The sequence below is a fragment of the Apium graveolens genome, chromosome 5, assembly GCF_009905375.1.
Source record: "Apium graveolens cultivar Ventura chromosome 5, ASM990537v1, whole genome shotgun sequence".
In the NCBI taxonomy this organism is placed as follows: domain Eukaryota; kingdom Viridiplantae; phylum Streptophyta; class Magnoliopsida; order Apiales; family Apiaceae; genus Apium; species Apium graveolens.
Genome location: NC_133651.1, coordinates 205118223 through 205139583, shown reverse-complemented (window position 1 = coordinate 205139583; position 21361 = coordinate 205118223). Strand labels below are relative to the sequence as shown.

The window sequence follows — 21361 nt, the reverse complement described above, 5'->3', positions numbered from 1 at the left end:
TGTTCTGCAACAAAAGTTACCACCAAAACTTAAAGATCCAGGGAGCTTCACCATTCCTTGCACAATTGGCAATCTGACGTTTGACAAGTGCCTTTGTGATTTGGGAGCAAGCATTAATCTGATGCCGTTGTCGATCTTTAAAAAACTGGATCTGCCTGATCCAAAACCCACGTACATGTCACTACAATTGGCTGACCGTTCCATTACTTACCCAAGGGGCATAGTTGAGGATGTGCTCGTCAAGGTGGATAAGCTCTTCTTTCCTGCAGATTTTGTTATTCTGGATTTTGAGGAAGATAAGAAGATTCTCATAATCTTGGGAAGGCCTTTCTTGGCTACTAGCCGTACCTTAATAGATGTGCAAAAATGGGAACTTACTATGCGGGTCCAAGATCAGGATGTGACCTTCAATGTATTCAAGGCAATGAAATTCCCTACAGAAGATGAGGAGTGCTTAAAAGTGGATGTGATTGATACTGCGGTTACTTCGGAACTCGATCACATGCTAATGTCTGATGCATTGGAAAAGGCCTTAGTGGGGGATTTTGACAGCGATGATGAAGATAGCAACGAGCAATTACAATATCTGAACGCTTCTCCATGGAAGCGAAAGCTGGACATACCATTTGAATCTCTTGGTACTTCTGACCTTAAGAATGCTGAAGGGAAGCTCAAACCATCAATAGAGGAAGCACCTACCTTGGAGCTCAAACCATTACCTGAACACTTGAGGTATGCTTTTTTAGGTGATTCATTTACGTTACCTGTTATTATTTCATCTGACCTTTCAGGTAGTGAGGAAGACAAGCTCTTAAGGATTTTGAGAGAATTCAAATCGGCTATAGGATGGACCATAGCAGACATCAAGGGGATAAGTCCTTCATATTGTATGCATAAAATTCTGCTAGAGGAAGGTAGTAAGCCAACTGTGGAACAGCAGCGAAGACTGAATCCCAACATGAAGGAGGTGGTGAAGAAAGAAATTCTGAAATGGCTAGATGCAGGCATCATTTATCCTATTTCTGACAACTCGTGGGTGAGCCCCGTACAATGTGTACCTAAGAAGGGAGGTATCACTGTGGTCGTAAATGAAAAGAATGAGCTCATCCCTACTCGAACAGTTACAGGATGGAGAGTATGCATGGATTATAGAAAATTGAACAAAGCCACAAGGAAGGATCACTTCCCCCTTCCATTTATTGATCAAATGCTTGACAGATTGGCGGGTCATGAGTATTTTTGTCTTCTGGATGGTTAATCCGGGTATAATCAGATTTGTATTGCACCAGAGGATCAGTAAAATACTACCTTCACTTGTCCATTTGGCACATTTGCTTTTCGCAGAGTTTTGTTTGGGTTATGTGGCGCCCCGGCCACTTTTCAGAGATTTATGATGGCTATATTCTCTGACATGATTGGAAATAACGTCGAAGTGTTCATGGATGACTTCTCCGTCTTTTGACACTCATATGATGAATGTTTGAATAATCTGCGCGCCGTACTCAAAAGATGCGTGGAAACTAATTTGGTGCTTAATTGGGAGAAATGTCATTTTATGGTGCGTGAAGGCATTATCCTTGGGCATAAGGTCTCTAGCAAGGGTCTGGAGGTGGACAAGGCCAAGGTGGGAGTCATTGAAAATCTTCCCCCACCTAATTCTGTGAAAGGAATCCGTAGTTTTCTTGGTCATGCGGGTTTTTATCGGCGATTCATCAAGGACTTTTCAAAGATATCTAAGCCGTTGTGCAATTTGCTTGAGAAAGATGTGCCGTTCAAATTTGATGATGAATGTTTGGCAGCATTCGAGACTCTCAAGAAGAGTTTGATCACTGCACCAGTCATTACAGCACCAGATTGGACAGAACCATTTGAGATGATGTGTGATGTGAGTGATTATGCGGTAAGTGCAGTTCTGGGACAGCGCAAGAAAAATCTCTTCCATGTGGTCTACTATGCGAGTAAGACTTTAAATGGTGCCCAATTGAACTACACCACTACTGAGAAGGAGCTTTTGGCTATAGTCTTTGGCTTTGAGAAATTTCGATCTTATCTGCTTGGTACGAAAGTAACAGTATTCACTGATCATGCAGCTATTCGCTATCTGGTTTCTAAGAAGGATTCGAAGCCGAGACTCATTCGTTGGGTGCTTTTACTTCAGGAATTTGAGTTAGAGATCAAAGATAGAAAAGGTACTGAGAATCAAGTAGCTGACCATCTCTCTAGGTTGGAGAATCCCGATTCTACTTCACAAGATAGAACGTTAATCAATGAATCTTTTCCGGATGAGCAGTTGTTTGCAATTCAGGAGGAAGAACCATGGTTTGCAGATATTGTAAACTATCTCGTCAGCAATATAATGCCTCTTAATTTGACATCCGCTCAAAAGAAGAAGTTTCTGCATGAGGTGAAGTGGTATATGTGGGATGAACCATATTTGTTTAGACAGAGAGCTGATCAGATCATCAGGAGATGTATCCCGTTCTGTGAGACGGAGGGGATATTACGAGACTACCATTCCACGGTTTATGGGGGACACTATGGAGGTGAGAAGACGGCAGCTCGTATTCTGCAAGCAGGTTTTTTCTGGCCTACTTTGTTCAAGGATGCTCATCAGTTTGTTTTAAGGTGTGATCGTTGCCAAAGAGTGGGAAATTTGTCAAGGAAGGATGAAATGCCATTAAATGTGATGCTTGAAGTCGAGGTCTTTGATGTATGGGGAATCGATTTCATGGGGCCTTTTATCTCGTCTTGCAATAATCAGTACATCTTGCTGGCAGTCGATTATGTCTCAAAATGGGTCGAAGTTAAAGCTTTACCGACAAATGATGCAAAGGCAGTGCTAAATTTTCTTCATAAGCAATTTTTCACAAGGTTTGGAACACCTCGGGTAATCATAAGTGATGAAGGATCGCATTTTTGCAACCATAAGTTCACTTCTATGATGCAGCGTTATAATGTGAATCATCGAGTAGCTACTGCCTATCATCCGCAAACAAATGGTCAAGCGGAAGTGTCTAACAGAGAGATAAAGCGCATTCTAGAGAAGGTTGTTTGTCCGTCAAGGAAGGATTGGTCTTTAAAGCTCGATGAAGCTGTTTGGGCTTACAGAACAGCATACAAAACTCCACTTGGGATGTCACCGTTCCAGTTGGTGTACGGTAAGGGATGTCATCTACCTGCGGAGCTTGAGCATAAGGCCTACTGGGCATTGAAGAAGTTGAACCTGGATTTAGATGCAGCTGGTAAGAAAAGAATGCTTCAGCTTAATGAACTGGATGAATTTCGACTTCAAGCGTACGAAAATAACAAAATGTATAAGGAAAAGGTGAAGAGGTGGCATGATAGGAAGCTACATCCAAAGTTATTTGTGCCAGGGCAACAAGTTCTCTTATTCAACTCTCGGCTCCGACTTTTTCCTGGGAAGTTGAAATCAAGGTGGTCTGGACCTTTTATTGTCAAAACTGTGTTTCCACATGGAGCGGTGGAAATTTTTGAGAATGATCCGGACCAAGCATTCAAGGTTAACGGTCAGCGGTTGAAGCACTACTATGGGGACATGGCAAACCGAGAAGTGGTTAGTGCCATTTTGTTGACTACTTGAGAAAGGTACGGAACGTCAAGCTAATGACGAAAAAGAAGCGCTGCGTGGGAGGCAACCCATGAATTGTTGTTACAGGAACCCTTAGAAGTTAATAACCTATCCAAAAACACAAAAAAATCAGAAAACAGGGGTTGAAAATTTTTTTCCCAGTGACCCCCTGCGCGCCCGCGCAGCTAAGCTGAGCGGCCGCGCAGGGGTCGAGGACCAGAAATTTTTTTACAGTTCAGAAAAAAAAAAAACAAAAACACAAAAACAGTTTTAGCCCATAAACCCACGAATTGTTCCCACTACCCCATCATTTTATCCCTTAATTCCCAAACCCTAATTTAATCCACACCCTATATATACATACACCTATCCTACATATCTCCCACAAAACTTCCTACACTTAAATCCTCTCACAAACATCAAAAATCAGTTCTTACACACTTTTATTCACGAATCAATGGCACCCAAGAGAGCACGCACTATTGACAGCAGCAGCACAGTTCCTACTGCTGATTCATCGAGGGGTACTGCTGCAAGGCCTCGGTTAACTGACAGAGCTGCGGAGGAGGAGTACACTAGGCTGTTGGGGAAGCCGATTCTGAAGGAGAGGGGGTTTTTACCATCAGGGAGGGATGGTGAGTTGTTGCCCATGATTGCAGAGAAGGGGTGGATAGCTTTTTGTGAGTCACCCGAAGCAGTACCGATGAGCGTTGTTCGTGAGTTCTACGCGAACGCGAAGGCTGAAAAGAATGGGTTTTCTGTATTCCGTGGGCTGACGGTTGATTATCATCCTGCGGCGATTCGCCGTGTGATTGGACAGCGAGAGAGGAAGCCCGAGGAGGAGAACTGGAATGAAAAGACTGCTGAAAATTTTGACTTGGATTTGATTTGTGCGACTCTCTGTCGATCGGGCACAGTTTGGACCCGCAGTCCAGGCAATAATGAGTATCGTCACTTTCCGGCGATCGCCATGAACAGGTATGCCCGTGCATGTAATGCATTTATATGTGCTAATATTTTGCCTTCTTCACATGCACACGAGGTCACAGTTGAGAGAGCACAGTTGTTGTGGGGAATTCTGCATGATGAGTACTATGTGGACCTTGGTGAGTTTATCTACCAAGGAATTCTGAAGTTTTTGAGGGGAGCAAAGTTATGCATCCACGATTACGAAGCTATGCCGAGCAGTAGGAGTGAACTGGTCGGCTCATGAGCAGTTGCAGTTGCCAGCAGCTCCGATAGATTCTGGCACTCTGAATGGGATGCAGGAGTGGACCGGTGGTGAGCCTGAGGAGCATGGGCTGGGTTATCGTCTTCCAGGAGGGCGTCCAGCACGAGGTGCTACTATGGCTAGGCCAGGGCGTGGTGAGGCTGGTTCTTCGAGAGCTCAGGAGGGTGCTGGGATGGTTGATGCCCAGTATAGGAGGCTTTCACGGCGGATGGATGCCATGTATGAGACGCAGAGCAGGTTTGCTCAGGAGCTCACCCTTGCGTTAGGGACTGCTTTTCGAGGCCTTGGAGCTGATATCCAGTGGCCAGTTTTTGGTGAGGACTCTGCATACCCACCGCCTGATACTCCACCCACTGAGGGTGATGATGATGATGACTCTGAGTAGGTATACCCTGTGTTCCTTTCTACTACTTTCACTGAGGACAGTGAAGATTTTTAGTTTGGGGGTGGTAGTTAAGGAATATTGTGTGTGTGTGTCATTTAGTTGCATATTCATGATAGTTTAGTTCATATAGTTGCATAATTTATGCCATATAGTTTTTTTTTATGAATGTCATGTAGCTCATGCATTTACCATGATCCCTTTTGCAATGATTTATCGACTGAATTGTGATATTGATGCGAGTGTAGTGATAGCATTAAAGTGATATTAAGTTGTGTAGGTTGATATGCATGCTAGAAACAATTGTAAGTCCACTAAGTCTTAGAGAATGCGAAAGGGCTAGATAGTGTTATGATTTGGTTGTTTTCAAGGTCAATCTACTTATTATGCTTAGAATTCGATTATAGGTTCTTAGTGATAAAGACATGAAAAAGAAAAATTTTGGAGAAAAAAATATGGAAGTTGTTGCTAGTTGTGGCTAGGCGTCAAATGGCTAGTAGCCGGCTCGCGTATGTTGCGAGTAGTCTAGGGTTGAGCAAGATGGAGCGAAACGCACTTGCTCAGAAATTAAAAAAAAAAAAAAAATTGGCATAATTGATCAAGAGTGGGCTCTTTGGTATTCGAGTTATTAAGTTCTTAGGGGACTTTGTGCCTAGCGACCTAAGGCTTTTAGAGTCTGGGATCCGCTAACCTAACGCTCGTTACATGGATATCATTGTATAAGTCTTTTGTGGACCTCACTCATTGCACGGTCAAATAAGCATTTGAGTTGTAAATAAAAAGCACGATTCCGTAGTAAGCTCCAGAGTTTTTGTAGTGTTGTATATCACTTTGTGCCTGGAATTTTTATTCTTTGTATAATCGTAGGATTGCCTTGAGGATAGTCTAGTCATAATAATTGGTCTAGTTCCGAAGCATATCTGTTAAGCATTTGCACACACCACGTTTCTGGCTGTATGTCCGTTTGCATGAGTTTATTGATCTTTAGTTGTCTAACTGCATTCGTTGAGATGTGACAATTTGGTTGGTTAATTGTAGTAAGGGGGATCGTTGCATTTTCATATAGATTGCATTCATGCATATTTTTATTTGTTTTTGAGTCTGTGACGCTTGAGGACAAGCATCGATTTAAGTTTGGGGGTGTGATAAGTGGCATTTTATACCACTTAGAACGTCTTAAAATGGCTTAAATTGGTGTCTTGAAATCAAGTATTTTGTGTATTTGATGCGTTTTTCTAGTGTTTATGCATTTCAGGGTATTAGTTGCATTTCGGGGGAGGAATCATCAAGAATAAGCCTTGGCATGTGTTCACCATTGCGAGAGGAAAGGAATGGGCAGATTACGGCGAAGAAACGGAGCAAACCTGGATTTTTTCCAGTAGAGGCCTGCGCGCCCGCGCAGCAATGCTGAGCGGCCGCGCAGCAACCTGCGCGCCCGCGCAGCTATGCTGAGCGGCCGCGCAGGGTCGGGGAAAAAGATAAATTATTTTAGACTTCTACTTCTGTTTGGCTTCCAACTTCTATGTAATCTGAGTTTTATGGGACTATTATATAGGTAGATTTGAGACGTTTTTACAGAGAGTATTAAGGGGATTATGTTTTAGATTGTGTTTTACGCAAGAAGCGAAGGAGATAAGGAAGAAGACCGATTTAGCACACCGCAACGAAGAGGAAGCATATTTTCTTGTGATTCTTGTTTCGTTGTAACGTTAGATGCTAGTTTTCTTGCTTTGACTTATTTACTCTTGTGACGTACTCTGTTTTAATATAATTAGTTTAGTTATTATTTTCTTGTGTTTGTTTATCATGATTTCATATGAATCCATGATGGCGATAAGTTCTATTATGGGCTAATCGTGATCATGGGGTTGCAACGGATTTATTATGAAATTCTTTAGTTAATTGTTTAATACTTTAGTGTGTGATGATTGCTTGATATCTAGTATTGGTTGTGCGTATTCGTCTTATGTGCGTCGCGAACATATAACATAGGGTGTTAATCTCTTGTGAAGCGACGGTGGATCTTGAGATTTAGAACTTGCCATGCTAGCATAGGTTCATGTACGTTGTGCATGATTAGTGGGTAACTCTAACAGTTTTATTTGCCCTATGTAATCAAAAAAAGAATAACTTGTGCTTAAATCGTTGTGTTGTCAATTTTTGTAGACATATAGGAACTCAACATAATTGATGACTATTCAATTCAACTTCTATCTTAATTGTGGATGCTTGGTAGAATGGTATTAGTACAATGAAAGTTGGCTTTTATCAGTTTTGTGTTATTCGATTAATATCATCACTGTCACATGCTAAAGGTAATAACAATGGCTATAGAAGGAAGTAATAATGAAGTTGTGATCTCATGAGTGTTTTATTATTGATAAATTGAAGTGTTAGTTAAGTGGTTAATTAAGTAGTTAATTATAGTTAATATTTAATCAACAATTTTAAGTGTTATTATCTTAACATTGAGAAGTAATCATACATTGGTGAGTGAGTTTAATTAGACAATAATTTAGTCTGAGTCTCTGAGGGAACGAACTAGAAAGTATTCTATATTACTTGCGAACGCGTATACTTGCGTGAATATTAGCGCGTGTTTTCGCCCTAACAACAAACATTAGTAAACTACATCTTCTCTATAATTTGGTCGGGAAAATTATTCTCACACCAAAAATTTTCCCCGAGATCTAATCTCCAACGAGCATTTCATTTCAGGTAGTTTGGAATCCGAACTCGGCTCAATCTTAGAGGTAAAATAGCCTACTAAGATTTAGAGATTACCACTGCATCATGTTGTTTAGTTCTTCCGGCATATTTATAGCCATTGTTATTGTCGATAACTATATTTAATAAATCATTAGACATCTTTACAGTGGTACAACATTTTTCAGGGGAACACAATTAATTTCAAATCTTATTTCACCTAATTTAAACTGACATATAATAAATAGGGTTGGGTTGTGAATTTATTTTCACAGAACGGGTTTAAAATTTTCAAATAAATGTAATTGGTTTGGGTTATGAAAATGACTAAAACCTCGTCAACCCGCCCGCCTACAAGAGATGGTGAATTAATCCAATCTGACGGAGATTCGAAATTCGAAATTTAGGATTTACGGGACCCGAATTCTTTCATTTAGATTTGGATTTTAATGATAATGAACCTTTGACCGATTCAAAATACAAAATTCAATTTAAACCCGTAATTTGATAAAAAAAAATTAATATATTTATATAGCATTTTAGACATAAGAATACTCTTATTTAGTTATTTTTATTTTTTTATTTAAGTAGTAATAGATTAATATCAATGTTTAGTACATTCTAACTCTTTTTATTTATCTCAAATTTTATTATTTTAGATATACTTACTTAAACGGTGCATTAGTGATCGAAAGCAAATTCAGTTTTATTAATTAATATATCTTATATTTCACTAATCATGTCACTTCGATGTAATGCATCTAACTAATTATTAATTTAATTTTTTATTATTAGTTATTATATAAATATAATTAATGATATTTACAAATATCAGTAATATTAAATTTAATAATATTATCGAAATTTTGGATATTCAAAAATAAAACTTGATCCATTAGGAAATCCGCTAAATTCGAATTTTAGCGTACCCGATCTGATCCGATCATTGGTATACCCTGGTTCGAAGGAGACAACTTAAATTTATTTTTTATAAAGAAAGAAAGATGAAATAAAAAATTATAATAGTAAGGAGATAAATCATCTTCCCCATCTTTCAAAATTACCGACGAACTCAAATGGAGTCTGTGTTGTTAACTCCTCCATATTCTTGCTCAACGCCAAATCTTTTTGTATCTTTTCGAGCTCAAAATGTGTTAATAAATCATGGGTTTTCATCAAAATCAAATCTTGATAGAGCCCACTTTGTGTTTTCATCTTCTCAGAAGCTAAAATCATTAGTAATAGTAGCAGCAGCTTCCAAGAAAGATAAAAATAGTAAAAAAGTGGATACTCATAGCTTTGTGGTTAAGCCTGATGAATCTGCTGGCCTTTTTCCTGAGGCTGTGTTGCTTAAACAGGTTTTTATGCTTATATATAATTTGTATGTATATGTTTCTTTGTTATTGTTGTTGCATTTGTTATCAATATAGAGAAACAAATGAAGTGAAAGTTCTGATTTTGCACTTGAGGGTTTGCTTTAATTCTTTAACTTGTTTAAATGTGAATGAGTTGCTAATTTAGATTAGTTTTGTGACAATTTTGTGTAGATATGTGAATTTGTTGTTTTAGTTCTGTGATTTGTGTTGGGATAAGCTACTGACTAAATATGATATATTGATAGTTTCGTTGCTCACATGAGTGGACCATCGCAATTTTTCTTTATGGGGCATTATTTTCGCTAGAGGGCACAAACAAGCTAAAATGTCTATAATTTGAGTGTGCTTAGGGTAGAAATGTTTGAACTTGAGAACTTTCCTAAATCAAGACATCTCTTAGACCTGAGCTTGGACACCACAATAGATCTTGCAACAATTTGATTATTAAATTTTCTCGTAGAGAATTGAACCATCACATTTCCTTTATAATAGTATACCAGGACTTAGTGATGTGATTGTTAATTTAGATTTACATAAATCCCTTTTGTTGGCTGTTTGTTAGGAAGCTACATTTTTGCCTCTTTGTGAGCATTGAGATATTTGTACAAATAAGTATCTACTTGTGCAAATGTATAAGCTGTTTTCTTTATTATGGAAGTACTAGATGTTGTACACTTGTACTCTATGCTGGTGTTCACTGCTTGCTCTGTGCCTGAATCAATTTCCTTATTGGCCTTGAATGTAAACATTAATTTGACCATTCTAAATTACTTTGCCTCAGTTGTTCCTCACACTGCCAAATTTGATGCAATAAAGTAGCAGAGTGTAGATGGTCTTGAACCGACTAGTAACATTTGTTTATTGTGTTTGGAGATTATATCACTCATATTTGTTAATCAAATTTCAGAAAAAGGTTCAGGAAGATGGTAGGCTTCTACCTGAGTTTGCAGATGCTGAAGAGCGTAAGTGACTATTGTTTGTTTTAATTATGGATGGTGCTAATGTGCTTGTTCTTTAATGCTCTCTCTCTATCACTCTTCTATATGGTCTAATTGAAGTCAAACTGCTATAATGGTTAACCATTATTTTGCAGAGGAATTGTATGAAGCTTTGAATCTTCTTCTGGAAAGTGATTTGGATGTAGACCGAGGTTAGTATGTTTCCTTGGTATTTCTCTGTACAAACTAATTAAATATGACTAGGTTTGTATGTCAGCCTTTTTATCGTTGACTAATAGATCCTATTGCAGATGACTAATAGATCCTATTGCAGATGACATTGAAGTTATCACTATGTTGCGCATAGTTTTTTTGCTTCAAGCATGACAGTAAACTTATGATCCTTTCAATCCACTTTTGAGATTGTTTGGGCCATTCACATCTTACGAATATGTTAACAGGATATAACTAATTTTTGATATAGCATTTTTGCGGATTTTGAATTTCATAATTTCACTGCAGTTCTTCTTTTAACATGTAAGATTGAACTTTTAATGTATGTTTTCTGTTCTGCAGTTCGTCACTATGAAGTTGTATATATGATTCATGAGAAGTATGTAGACGAGGTTGAGAGCGTTGATCTCAAAGTACAAGGTTAATTTCTTTTTTTATCTTGTTAAGTCAAAACCAATTTTTTTTGCCAAGTCGAAACCAGCTTGTTCATTCTATACTTTTTTGTTAACATTAAATTATGATTCAAGTGGAATAACCCAGTATACATAGTTTTATTGCACTCGCAATTCCTAATCTTGTGTTTGATTAAGTGAAATGGAATGATAAATATAAATTGGACAATGTAATAGAAATGAGAAAGTGTGATATCTTTAGTAGAGTGCACGGTTTTGGTGCTGAAATGTGTAAATGATGTGAGTGGAAAAGGAATGTATACGATACTTATATTTTATTTAGGAAGAGATGAATGTTAAGTCTGTTAATGTCTGGAAAACAGTTCTAGTTCCCCCCCCCCCCAAATCTTTCTCATCTAACCAAACACACCCAAAGTCCTTTATATTGCCTACTGAAAAAAGGACCACTGTAGCAGTTCAGGTTCTTGGTCTAGTTGTTAATAAACAAATTTCCTTAAATATAACAAAGTGAAATGGAGAACTGTTTTTGCATCCCAACTGTCTGAGATATTTCCAGTTGATGTTTGTGTATGGTATTTTAATGTTTTTTTGCATAACCCAGCTTCATCTGTATGTGTTTCATTTGGTATGCATATATAATATAATCAATAAACATTGCAACACTTTGTTTTTACGCAAACAATACAAAAACTTGCAGAGTTTTTGAAGGAAAGGAAAGGAAAGGTGTGGAGATTCAGTGACTGGGGTCTTCGAAGACTGGCATACAAGATACAGAAAGCTAAGAATGCTCATTACATCTTGATGAATATTGAGTTGGAAGCAAAAGATATTAACGATTTTAAGAGCATGTTAGACAAAGATGAGAGAGTTATTCGACATCTTGTGATTAAGAGGGACGAGGCAATCACCGAGGATTGTCCTCCTCCCCCGGAGTTTCATTCTATGCGAGCAGGTGCTGATGGTGAAGAAGAAGATGATTTTTATGATGTTGACTATGAGGAGGAAGATGAAGAGGATGACACTGGGGATGAACTGCAGGCGTCTAGTGTGGATAATGTTCAAGAAGATGGCATAATTTATGTCGATGAGGACGATGGTCAAGAAAATGGAACTCCTATTAACTTCGGTGCAAGTACCAGAAGAAAGAAACTAAAAGCTCAGAAAGTTGGTAGGTAAAATACTACATCTGTTCTCCTGTAGATGAATGGATCGTTATTTCTTGCATGTGGTTTTTTTAAGTCTTTCACTGGAGGAGTGATTCTGATATTGCCAATAATATAGTTGGGAATGTTATAATGTGATATCAGCAAAGCTCCTTGAGCTACTTTAGGTCAGTAAAATTAGGTTAGTTCTATAATAGGACAGGTATGATGTATTTTTTGGATTGGGAAAAATTATTAGCATTCTGCTTGTGAGTTTACAGCTTAACGTCATATGATGCATACAAAATCATATCACAGTTAGCAGAGGTGTTTTACACTCCATCTAAAGTTTCGCATCAAATAAAAATATGTATACAAAGGTTGAATCTATGTGCAATCATGTGAAATGTTGAAGTTCCTGTATGTTTACATGATTCTGCAATGTACGAGTGTATAGGTAATTTCCCAGATCCAGTTGTCCGTGCTGATGCCGAAGATTTGTGTTCTGCAAGGACTTTTTTTTATCATATCTTCAGAGAAGCTAACCATGTTGCAGATTTTCTTGGTAATATGGGTCTTGAAACTTGGTGGTTTTGGAATTGAAGTTCTTTATGAAACTCCTGAATCCCTTGCCAATCTTCTGCTTCTGGCAGATTCATTTAAGCTTATTCTATTCGTTGTTTAACTAGTTGATCTACTCGCAACTAAGCTCCAGTAGTACCCTTCCATTTAGAATCGGAGAAAAGGAGAACCAAAAGCAGCTACGGGCTCTCATCTCTTATGAGAAATAGAGGTTATTTGCCTTATTTTGCAATTTCAATTATTATTTTTATAGCAGTAATGTAAAATTAAAATGATTTCTGATTTATTTTTTCTGAGAAAGTTGAAACACCAAAAATACATCAAACTAATTGCCTAAAAACTTGAAACACAGAAAATACATCAAACTAATTGCCTTATTTTGCAGTTTCAAAAATTAAAATCACAGAGAATCTTAAAATACAGACGCAGGGGCTGTTTGGGGTGGTACTTATAATTCTATCACAACTTATTAAACTTATTGACGAGTTTTAATTAACGTTGAATTTTTAAGTGTTAATAAAAATCTATTTTTTAAAATTTATTTTGATATTTTGCTTTTTTATTAAGTTTAATTTTAAAATATATGTTTTTAAATGTTAATTTAATTTATAATTTACGAATTATGATAATTATATTTAAAATTATTTACTTTATTTTATTTAAAGTAAGAAAAATTGACTTATACATAAAATTAGTAAAATATTTATATAAATTATAAATATTTATTTATTTATTATTTTTAAATCACTTATTTATTTTAAATCATAAATTATTTATTTTAAAATTCTATAACAGGGCCACGCAGTTATAATGGACAAGCACGCATTCCACTAATGCAGTTGTAATGGAGTCGATATGTGAAAAATAGTATAGTACTTATTGGTGGGCCTGATATATCATATAGTGTGATTGAAGGATCGGGGAGTTACCACCAAACAAGGGAATAGTAAATAATCAATATGCTTGCATAAGGGCATTTTTAACCATTTTTATTCAAAAATTCAAATTTAAATCATCAAGTGATCCAAACTCTGATCCAAAAATTTAAATTTGGATATACAAATTCTGATCCAAAAAAAATTCCATTAGCATGATCCAAATTTTATTCCAAACTTTTTTTATATATTATAATACACAAATATCACATTAAACTCTTTATTCTTAAGTTTAATGTTTAAACATGATAAATTATTTATATTATATCTAATGAATCAATTTTAAATCTAATAAAATTAAGTTAAACAAATATTAAAATTATTATTTTATTTTAAAATAAATAAAAATCTAATAATTCATATTTAAATTAGTACTATTTATTAATTTAAATTTGAATCATCATCTAAATTTAGATATTTATTTAACTCTTAGCTGTTGGAGATGTCGTGACAAATCCAAGATTACACAAATTAAGTAGCCTTTTTGTTAATAACCGAATAAGTATCGGCCTCCCTCTCCCTCTTTTAGGTTCGTTCTTTCTCCAGTTAATCGAGTTTCATTAATTTTTTTGATGAAAAATCCTAACACTTTTACTTTGTTCCGGTTAAACTTTTTTTAATAAAACCCAATTTTTTGGATATTTGTGTGTCACTCTAGTTAAATTGTGTGTTTTGTCTCTTATTTTAGATATTTTGTCATATTTTTATTTAGTTATGGTTGTTTTTATTTGATATTGGATCTGTTGGTGATTCGAAAAGCCTGCATTAAATCTAAGACGGTAATAATTATTGTAAGAGCTCACATTTCACAACTAAATATTATATTGTTCATTGTTATGCCCAAAATTTGGCATTGAGATTGATTCGGGTCAAATGCGGCTTACAGACAGTCAAACCCGATATTGCATTGTGGAAGAGAGGACGCGTCCAGTACCTTAGGACGCGCCTACTTTGGAAGAAATAAGTTACAAAGCGAGAAGAGTGCATGGTCAAGGGAGGACGCGCCCAGAATTTATGGACGCGCCAATGTTTATGAAAATGCTTGGCAGATGGAATCTTATGGTGATGGGCGCTCTAGGGCGCGTCTAAGTTAGCGAGGACATGTCATAGGAGGCGAAATGCTGTGTATGATGGTTTAGAGGGGATGTTGCAAGTTTGATGAGGTTAAGGACGCGCCCAAAGCTCTAGGACGTGTCCTGTGATTTTGATTGCTATAAAGAACGATTGATGAGGAAACAGGTTTTGATCTGTGGGAGTTAGGACGCGCCCAATTAGAAAGGACGCGTCCTGAGTTTGATCTGTGTACATTTGATGTTGAGTTCAAGACAAAGCTTGCATGGAAAGGAGCGATGGAGGATTATTTTTACTAATGTGTTTGTTGCAGGTACTCTATGAAGAATTCCCTCCTTGAGATGGTCAAGGAGGGGGATGTCCGTGAAAAGCTTGAAGGCCTCCAGGGGTATGCCTGATGATTGAAGGCCTCCTCCTGTATTCAACGGGTGTCCTCGTTGGGGATGTGGGGTTTACTTTGGTGTGTGCTTTGGGAGCTCTGTTCTTGTATTCAACGGGTGTCCTCGTTGGAGAACTTTGGAGTCATCCTGCACTTTGCACCCAAGAGCTTGGGATCACCTGTCCTGCTATCTGGTGGGTTATCCTCATTCGGGGGACAGGGACGCGTCTGGCACTTGGGGTGAACCGCGGCTATACCTGCGTTCGTAAATCAAGGGAGATAGCTGTAGCGGAGTGTTATCCTTGCGCAGGGAGATGCACTATCCGTGAAGTCCTACGATTACGGACGAGCCTTGGGCCTTTGCGGTTGGGCCTCATAGTTGGACATTCCTAAAGCTAGCAGAAGATGGATATCGGATGGGCTTCTACTGGGCTTAGGAGTAAGAAGTCTCAACGCGTTAGACTTCTTGTTCTACGAGAACTACGTCAGGCTTGATCCCTATATAAAGGGTACGTAGGCACATTGAGAGGGTAAGAAGTTGAGAGCTGATAAGAGAGCCACCACTTACTCTGATCAATCTCAGCCTAAAACAACCACAATCAACCATACACCGCTTAAGTTTCCGGCAAAGAACCACCGTCACAGATCTTAATTCCGGCGAGAAACCTCAATCTTTGTTGATACCAAATTCCTCCGTCAACAAATTGGCGCTAGAAGGAGGGGCTGCTAATTAAGGTCGCAATCTTAGGAGGAAAAGATGTCTTACAATCGTGATGGAAGTTCTTATGATGGAAGTGACAGCAGGTCTGAAGAGGAAGGCGGGGGGCGCTCTGCCCGCCACGAACCTTACGTTCCCAGAAACATGGCGGATCCGCCGAGGGCTCCGGATGTGGGGGGAACACCTCCAATTCTCATCAGCAACGCTGATATATTGGAGCAACTGTATCGCATGGGGGATACTCTTAACAGTTTTAACTCAAGACTGAATACGGTGGAGCGCCGAAAGACGAGGAGAGGTCGTCGTTTCCCCCGTCATGGTCATGCCTTGGGGAAAGCTCCTGTAGTTGAGGGGGATACCCGGGGGAGCGGGGATAACCCGCTAATCACTCCACGGCGTTTGCAGTATTCCGATGATGTAGAACCTATTGTGGAGCTTGCGGATGAGGACACTGAAGGCAGAGAAAGACCTCACCTGGGCAACCAGGTAGTGCCACACCCGCATAGGTCTGGACGTACGATGGACGAGCGTCGTCGTGCGGAGAACGCTCGAAGCCAAGACGAGGGAGGAAGGGATCTTTCAACCTTGAAGAGGAGGCTTGGCATAAGGTTGGAGGACGACGATTTGAGGATGTTGCTGGTAGAATGGCAAAAGGAAGGGAACGCCGGAGAAGCGAGGCCCCGTGATACGACGCGTGTGCCCCCCGCATTCCAAAGGGATGACGGGATGCGGCACCGCGAGCACGAGCGTGCCCCTCCGCGAGGAAGGCCCGGGAATTTCTACCGGAGATATCAGGGGAATGGACGAGGAAGAATGGGATATCAATACGGAAGAGCCCCTTACAATGGTAGGAGAGGTGGAGCGCACTCCGCTGGAGAAGCCCCCGCCGTTATTCCCGTAGCTTCTCACAGCGTTACTGGTAATGGGTCTGGAGCGCGTCCTCATGACCAGGACGGCGGGCGAATTCAAGTGAGAATGCAGAACAATGATGAAATTCCACGACGCGGTGAAGGTGAACCTCGCGTACGGGAAAATGTACAGGACCGAAATGGTAACATGCCACCGCTGCAGCCTCAGGGCGAGGGGCGACGAGATCCTCCACCACACCCGGGGGGTAATCAAGGGGAGTTTCAGCAAGTCGCAGAGCAACCCCAACAGCCTAATGTTCAAACTATTCCTGGGGTAGGGACGTTTAATGTGAACGACCTCAAGCGGTTACTCAACCATCTTGAGGGAGGAAGAGTAACGGCGACCGCGCAAGCTCCTTCTCCTTTTGCTGCTGTTGTAAGGGAGGCGCAATTGCCCGCGGGATACCGGAACACAACCAATGACTTGCGTTTCCACGGGAACTCTGACCCTGTGGAGTTCTTGGGGCGTTTTAACATTGAAATGGATGTATATCAGGTACCTGATTTGGCTCGATGCCGTCTCTTGGCAGCCACTTTCAGAGAAGGCGCTCAGCAGTGGTTCCAAAAGCTTGGTCCAGGTGTAATTACATCCTGGGAACAGATGAAAACTTTGTTTTTGACACAATTCCAAGCCGCGGTGAGGTACACACCACCTGTTACCACGCTGGCTAATGTGAAACAAAAGGAAGGAGAAAGTTTGACTTCATATTTCAAGAGGTTTAACGCAGAATCTACTTTGGTGAGGGGTGCAACTGATGAAACGTTGAAAATATTGCTTATAGCTGGGTTGCGTGTGGGGACGGATTTCTGGAAACACCTACAAGGGAAGGACCCAGTGTCGTTGGCCGATGTGCTCGCACAGGCAGAGTCGTTCAAAGCAATCGAGCAGTCGCTTGCAGAAACAAAAAAAAGTGATAATACCTATAACTCTAAGGGGCGAACCAAGAGAAGGGACAGATCCGTGAGCCCGGATTATCGGCGAAACGCCAGAAGCCCTAACAGGGTAAATGCTGTGAGCTCGAGAAGAGAATGGAGCCCACCATCGAACTACGAGAGAAGAGTCAGCAATTATACGCCGCTGGCGGCGTCCATTGATCATATCTTCGAGGTAAATAAGGATAGGGGAATCTTCAAGAAGCCCGACCGTCTAACTTCATGGCAAAGCAGAGACAAAAAGAAGTACTGTGACTACCATGAGTCTACTGGCCATGACACCCACGAGTGTCGTCACTTGCGGGATGAGATTGAGGAATTGATCAAGGCTGGACACCTAGGAGAATGGGTCGACAAGGTGAAGCGACGCAGGGGACTTGATGACAAGGGTAAAGATGAAAAACAACCCCCGCGGGCGGGGGATGTTGAGAAAACAGCGGAGGTCAAGTTTCAGAGGGCCGGCAGCATCAGGGCAATTTTTGGAGGACACCCTTTTGTTGGTGACAGTAATCGAGCACTTGAGAGAAATGCGAGAGAAGCGCGACATCCACCGCTCACTAACATCCACAGCTTGGAAGATAGACCCCCGAAGGTCTTTAAGGGGGAGTCCGCTGATATTACATTCAGGGAAAAAGAATCTAGGTGGGTGCATCATCCTCACAACGATGCGCTGGTGATTACCATGCTTATTGGGGCAATGAACGTACATCGAGTGTTCCTGGATAATGGGAGTTCTACAAACATCTTGTACTATAGCACCTACAAAAAGCTGGGTTTCCCAGATAGTGACATGTATTTTGAAGATGCGCACGTCTATGGCTTTACGGGGGAAGCAGTGAGAGTTATGGGCTCAGTCAGGCTTCCCGTCACGCTGGGGGAAGGGGCTTTGTCGGTTACTCAAATGATAGATTTTAAGGTGCTAGATCAGGATTCCGCGCACAACGTACTGGTCGGCAGGCCTTGGTTGCGGGCGTTCAGGGTGATAACCTCGATACACCACTTGATGATAAAATTCCCGACGCCAAACGGAGTTGGCAGCCTGAGAGGGTCACAGTATGAGTCACGTGACTGCTATCACAAGGCTGTCAAGGAATTTCGCAGAAGAAGGTATGAAGGGAAAGGTCTCCCATTTGAAGATATAGAAGATATTCATACAAAACCGAGTGGAGAGGTCCATGCCCACTATTTTCTTGAGAACCCCGGAAAGGAAGAAACCAATACCTCTAGGAACCTTTTTGTGACGCAGGGACGTGTTTCGAAAATCCGTAGTGTAGAAGAAGTGATGGTGAGTAATACAGAGGGAATCACGCAGAAAGAGGTTAACGGGGAAAAGTTGGAAGGGAGAAGTGAGATTTTGCAAGGTCTCGGCGATAACTGCAAGGTTGATGCTCCTCAAAAGAAGGATGCGCCCTTGAATGAAGTTGAGGTTGATGCTCCTCCAAACGAGGACGCGCCCTCAGGTGAAAAAGTGGAAATTGAAGACCCCCGAGACTTTGATTTCGATTTGGATCCCAGGATCCCTATGCCTATTGAAAAAACGGGACCGGCCGAAGACACAATATCTATTCCAGTTGATAAAAATGACCCAAGCAGGGTTTTGAAAGTGGGATCTCAGTTGGATGAGGAGATGAGAGGAGGTCTTACCCGCTTTCTAATTGCAAACCTCGATGTTTTCGCATGGAGTCATTCAGATATGATAGGGATCGACCCGGAAGTAATGTGTCACCGTTTGAATATCCTCCCGAATTGCAAGGGCATACGCCAGAAACGCCGCCCAGTAAGTGGAGAAAGGGCGATAGCATTAAAAGAAGAAGTAGACCGGTTGTTGGAAGTGGGGTTGATCAAAGGATCGTTCTACCCCGAATGGCTTGCAAATCCAGTACTGGTGAAGAAACCGAATGGGAAGTGGAGGACATGTGTGGATTTCACGGATCTCAATAAGGCATGTCCAAAGGATAGCTTCCCGCTGCCAAGAATTGATCAGTTGGTTGACGCGACGGCAGGGCATGCGTTGTTGAGTTTTATGGATGCATACTCCGGATACAATCAAATTCCGATGTATGGCCCCGATCAAGAACATACATCCTTTATTACAGACAGGGGGTTATACTGTTACATAGGAATGCCGTTTGGCTTGATTAACGCTGGCGCGACCTACCAGCGGCTGGTAAACATGATGTTCAAAGACCAAATCGGGAGAACCATGGAAGTGTATGTAGACGATATGCTGGTGAAATCTAAGGTGACAACTGACCATATCAAGCACCTGACGGAGATGTTTAATATCTTGAGGAGGTTTCGTATGAAATTAAATCCGCAAAAATGTGTGTTCGGCGTGGAATCGGGAAAGTTTCTCGGGTTCATTGTCAACCACAGGGGAATTGAGGCCAACCCCGCGAAGATCAAGGCATTGTTGGATATGAAGTCACCTACCAATGTAAAACAGGTGCAGAGTTTGACTGGGAGAATCGCCGCGTTAAATCGATTTGTTTCCAAGTCGTCTGATAGATGCAAGGAGTTTTTCAAGGCGATTAAATTAGCTGGGAAAGACTTTATATGGACGTCAGAATGTGAAGAGGCTTTCAAAAGAATCAAGGAGCAACTGGGACATCCTCCCATGTTGTCAAAGCCATTGGAGGGGGAAAATCTAATACTGTACCTCGCAGTGTCTGAATATTCGATCAGTGCGGTTCTGGTAAGAGAGGAAGACGGGCAACAATCACCAGTGTACTACGTGAGCAAGCGGTTACACGATGCGGAAACTCGCTACACAAGTATGGAGAAACTGGTTTACGCCCTGATTCTTGCGTCAAGAAAATTGCGGCCGTATTTTCAAGCCCATAGAGTTGAAGTTCGTACAGCATACCCGCTGCGGCAGGTCCTGCACAAACCAGAGTCATCAGGCAGAATGCTGAAATGGGCTGTGGAGCTGGGACAGTTTGATTTGGAATATGTGCCTCGAACAGCGATAAAAGGGCAAGCCTTAGCCGATTTCTTGCTGGAATTTGATTCTGAAATTGATGATAAAGCTTTGGTGATGCTATATCCACCTCATGCCGAGGAGTCTTTGGAGGAGTTTCCGCATCCTTGGTGGATCTTGCATGTGGATGGGGCGGTTAACAATGGAGGAGCAGGTGCGGGCATAGTACTTGTATCTCCGGAAGGCCACCACCTGATGAGTGCAATTCATTTCAAGTTTTATGCAACTAATAATGATGCGGAGTATGAGGCGCTGATTAATGGCCTGAAAATCGCTCTGGAAATGGGGGTGCGAAACTTAATTGCAAGAAGTGACTCAGAGTTGGTAGTGAATCAGGTGAATGGGGGATTTCAAGCGCGAGGCCCGCGAACAGAATTATACTTGAGATGTGTACAGCGCCTGATTGGAATGTTCAAAGAAGTTAGATTGGAATGCGTTCCGCGGGAGAAAAACAGTAATGCGGATGCTTTGGCAAAAATGGGGTCACAACAAGAGGCTGTGTTGTTAGGATCCATCCCTCTTGAAATCCAGGAGGTTCCTAGTATCCCAGAGATAGAAACTATGCAAGTGGATGAAGCTCCCAAAGAAACATGGATGACGCCCATTCTAGCTTACATTCGCAAGGGAACACTCCCCGAAGATAAGTTTATGGCTCGTCGACTCCGTTATCAAGCCGCAAGATATGTGATATACGATGAAGTCCTATACAAGAGAGGGTTCAACCAACCTCTACTCAGGTGTGTTGAAGAAGGAGAAGGAAATTACATCCTAAGAGAGGTGCATGAAGGAATCTGTGGCAATCACTCGGGGGGTAGCTCGTTGGCAATGAAAGTGTTGCGCCAAG

The 21361-nt window shown here is 40.8% G+C and overlaps 1 protein-coding gene across 1 annotated transcript; it reads left to right on the top strand.

Annotated features, from left to right (window-relative positions):
- Positions 1-8910: 8910 nt before the first annotated feature.
- Positions 8911-12353, top strand: LOC141724719 (protein REGULATOR OF FATTY ACID COMPOSITION 3, chloroplastic). The gene is made up of 5 exons (XM_074526954.1): positions 8911-9266; positions 10192-10246; positions 10378-10434; positions 10799-10876; positions 11567-12353. Exons 1-5 carry the CDS (start codon positions 8985-8987, stop codon positions 12043-12045), a joined length of 951 nt encoding a protein of 316 aa, XP_074383055.1. The 5' UTR covers positions 8911-8984; the 3' UTR covers positions 12046-12353.
- Positions 12354-21361: the final 9008 nt, after the last annotated feature.

Bases quoted from the DNA above. Each gene is read 5' to 3' on its own strand.
- LOC141724719 (XM_074526954.1), top strand. From the start codon at position 8,985: ATGGAGTCTGTGTTGTTAACTCCTCCATATTCTTGCTCAACGCCAAAT. The intron at 9,267-10,191 runs GTTTTTATGCTT...ATCAAATTTCAG, and splicing joins AGGCTGTGTTGCTTAAACAG to AAAAAGGTTCAGGAAGATGG. The intron at 10,435-10,798 runs GTTAGTATGTTT...TCTGTTCTGCAG, and splicing joins TGATTTGGATGTAGACCGAG to TTCGTCACTATGAAGTTGTA.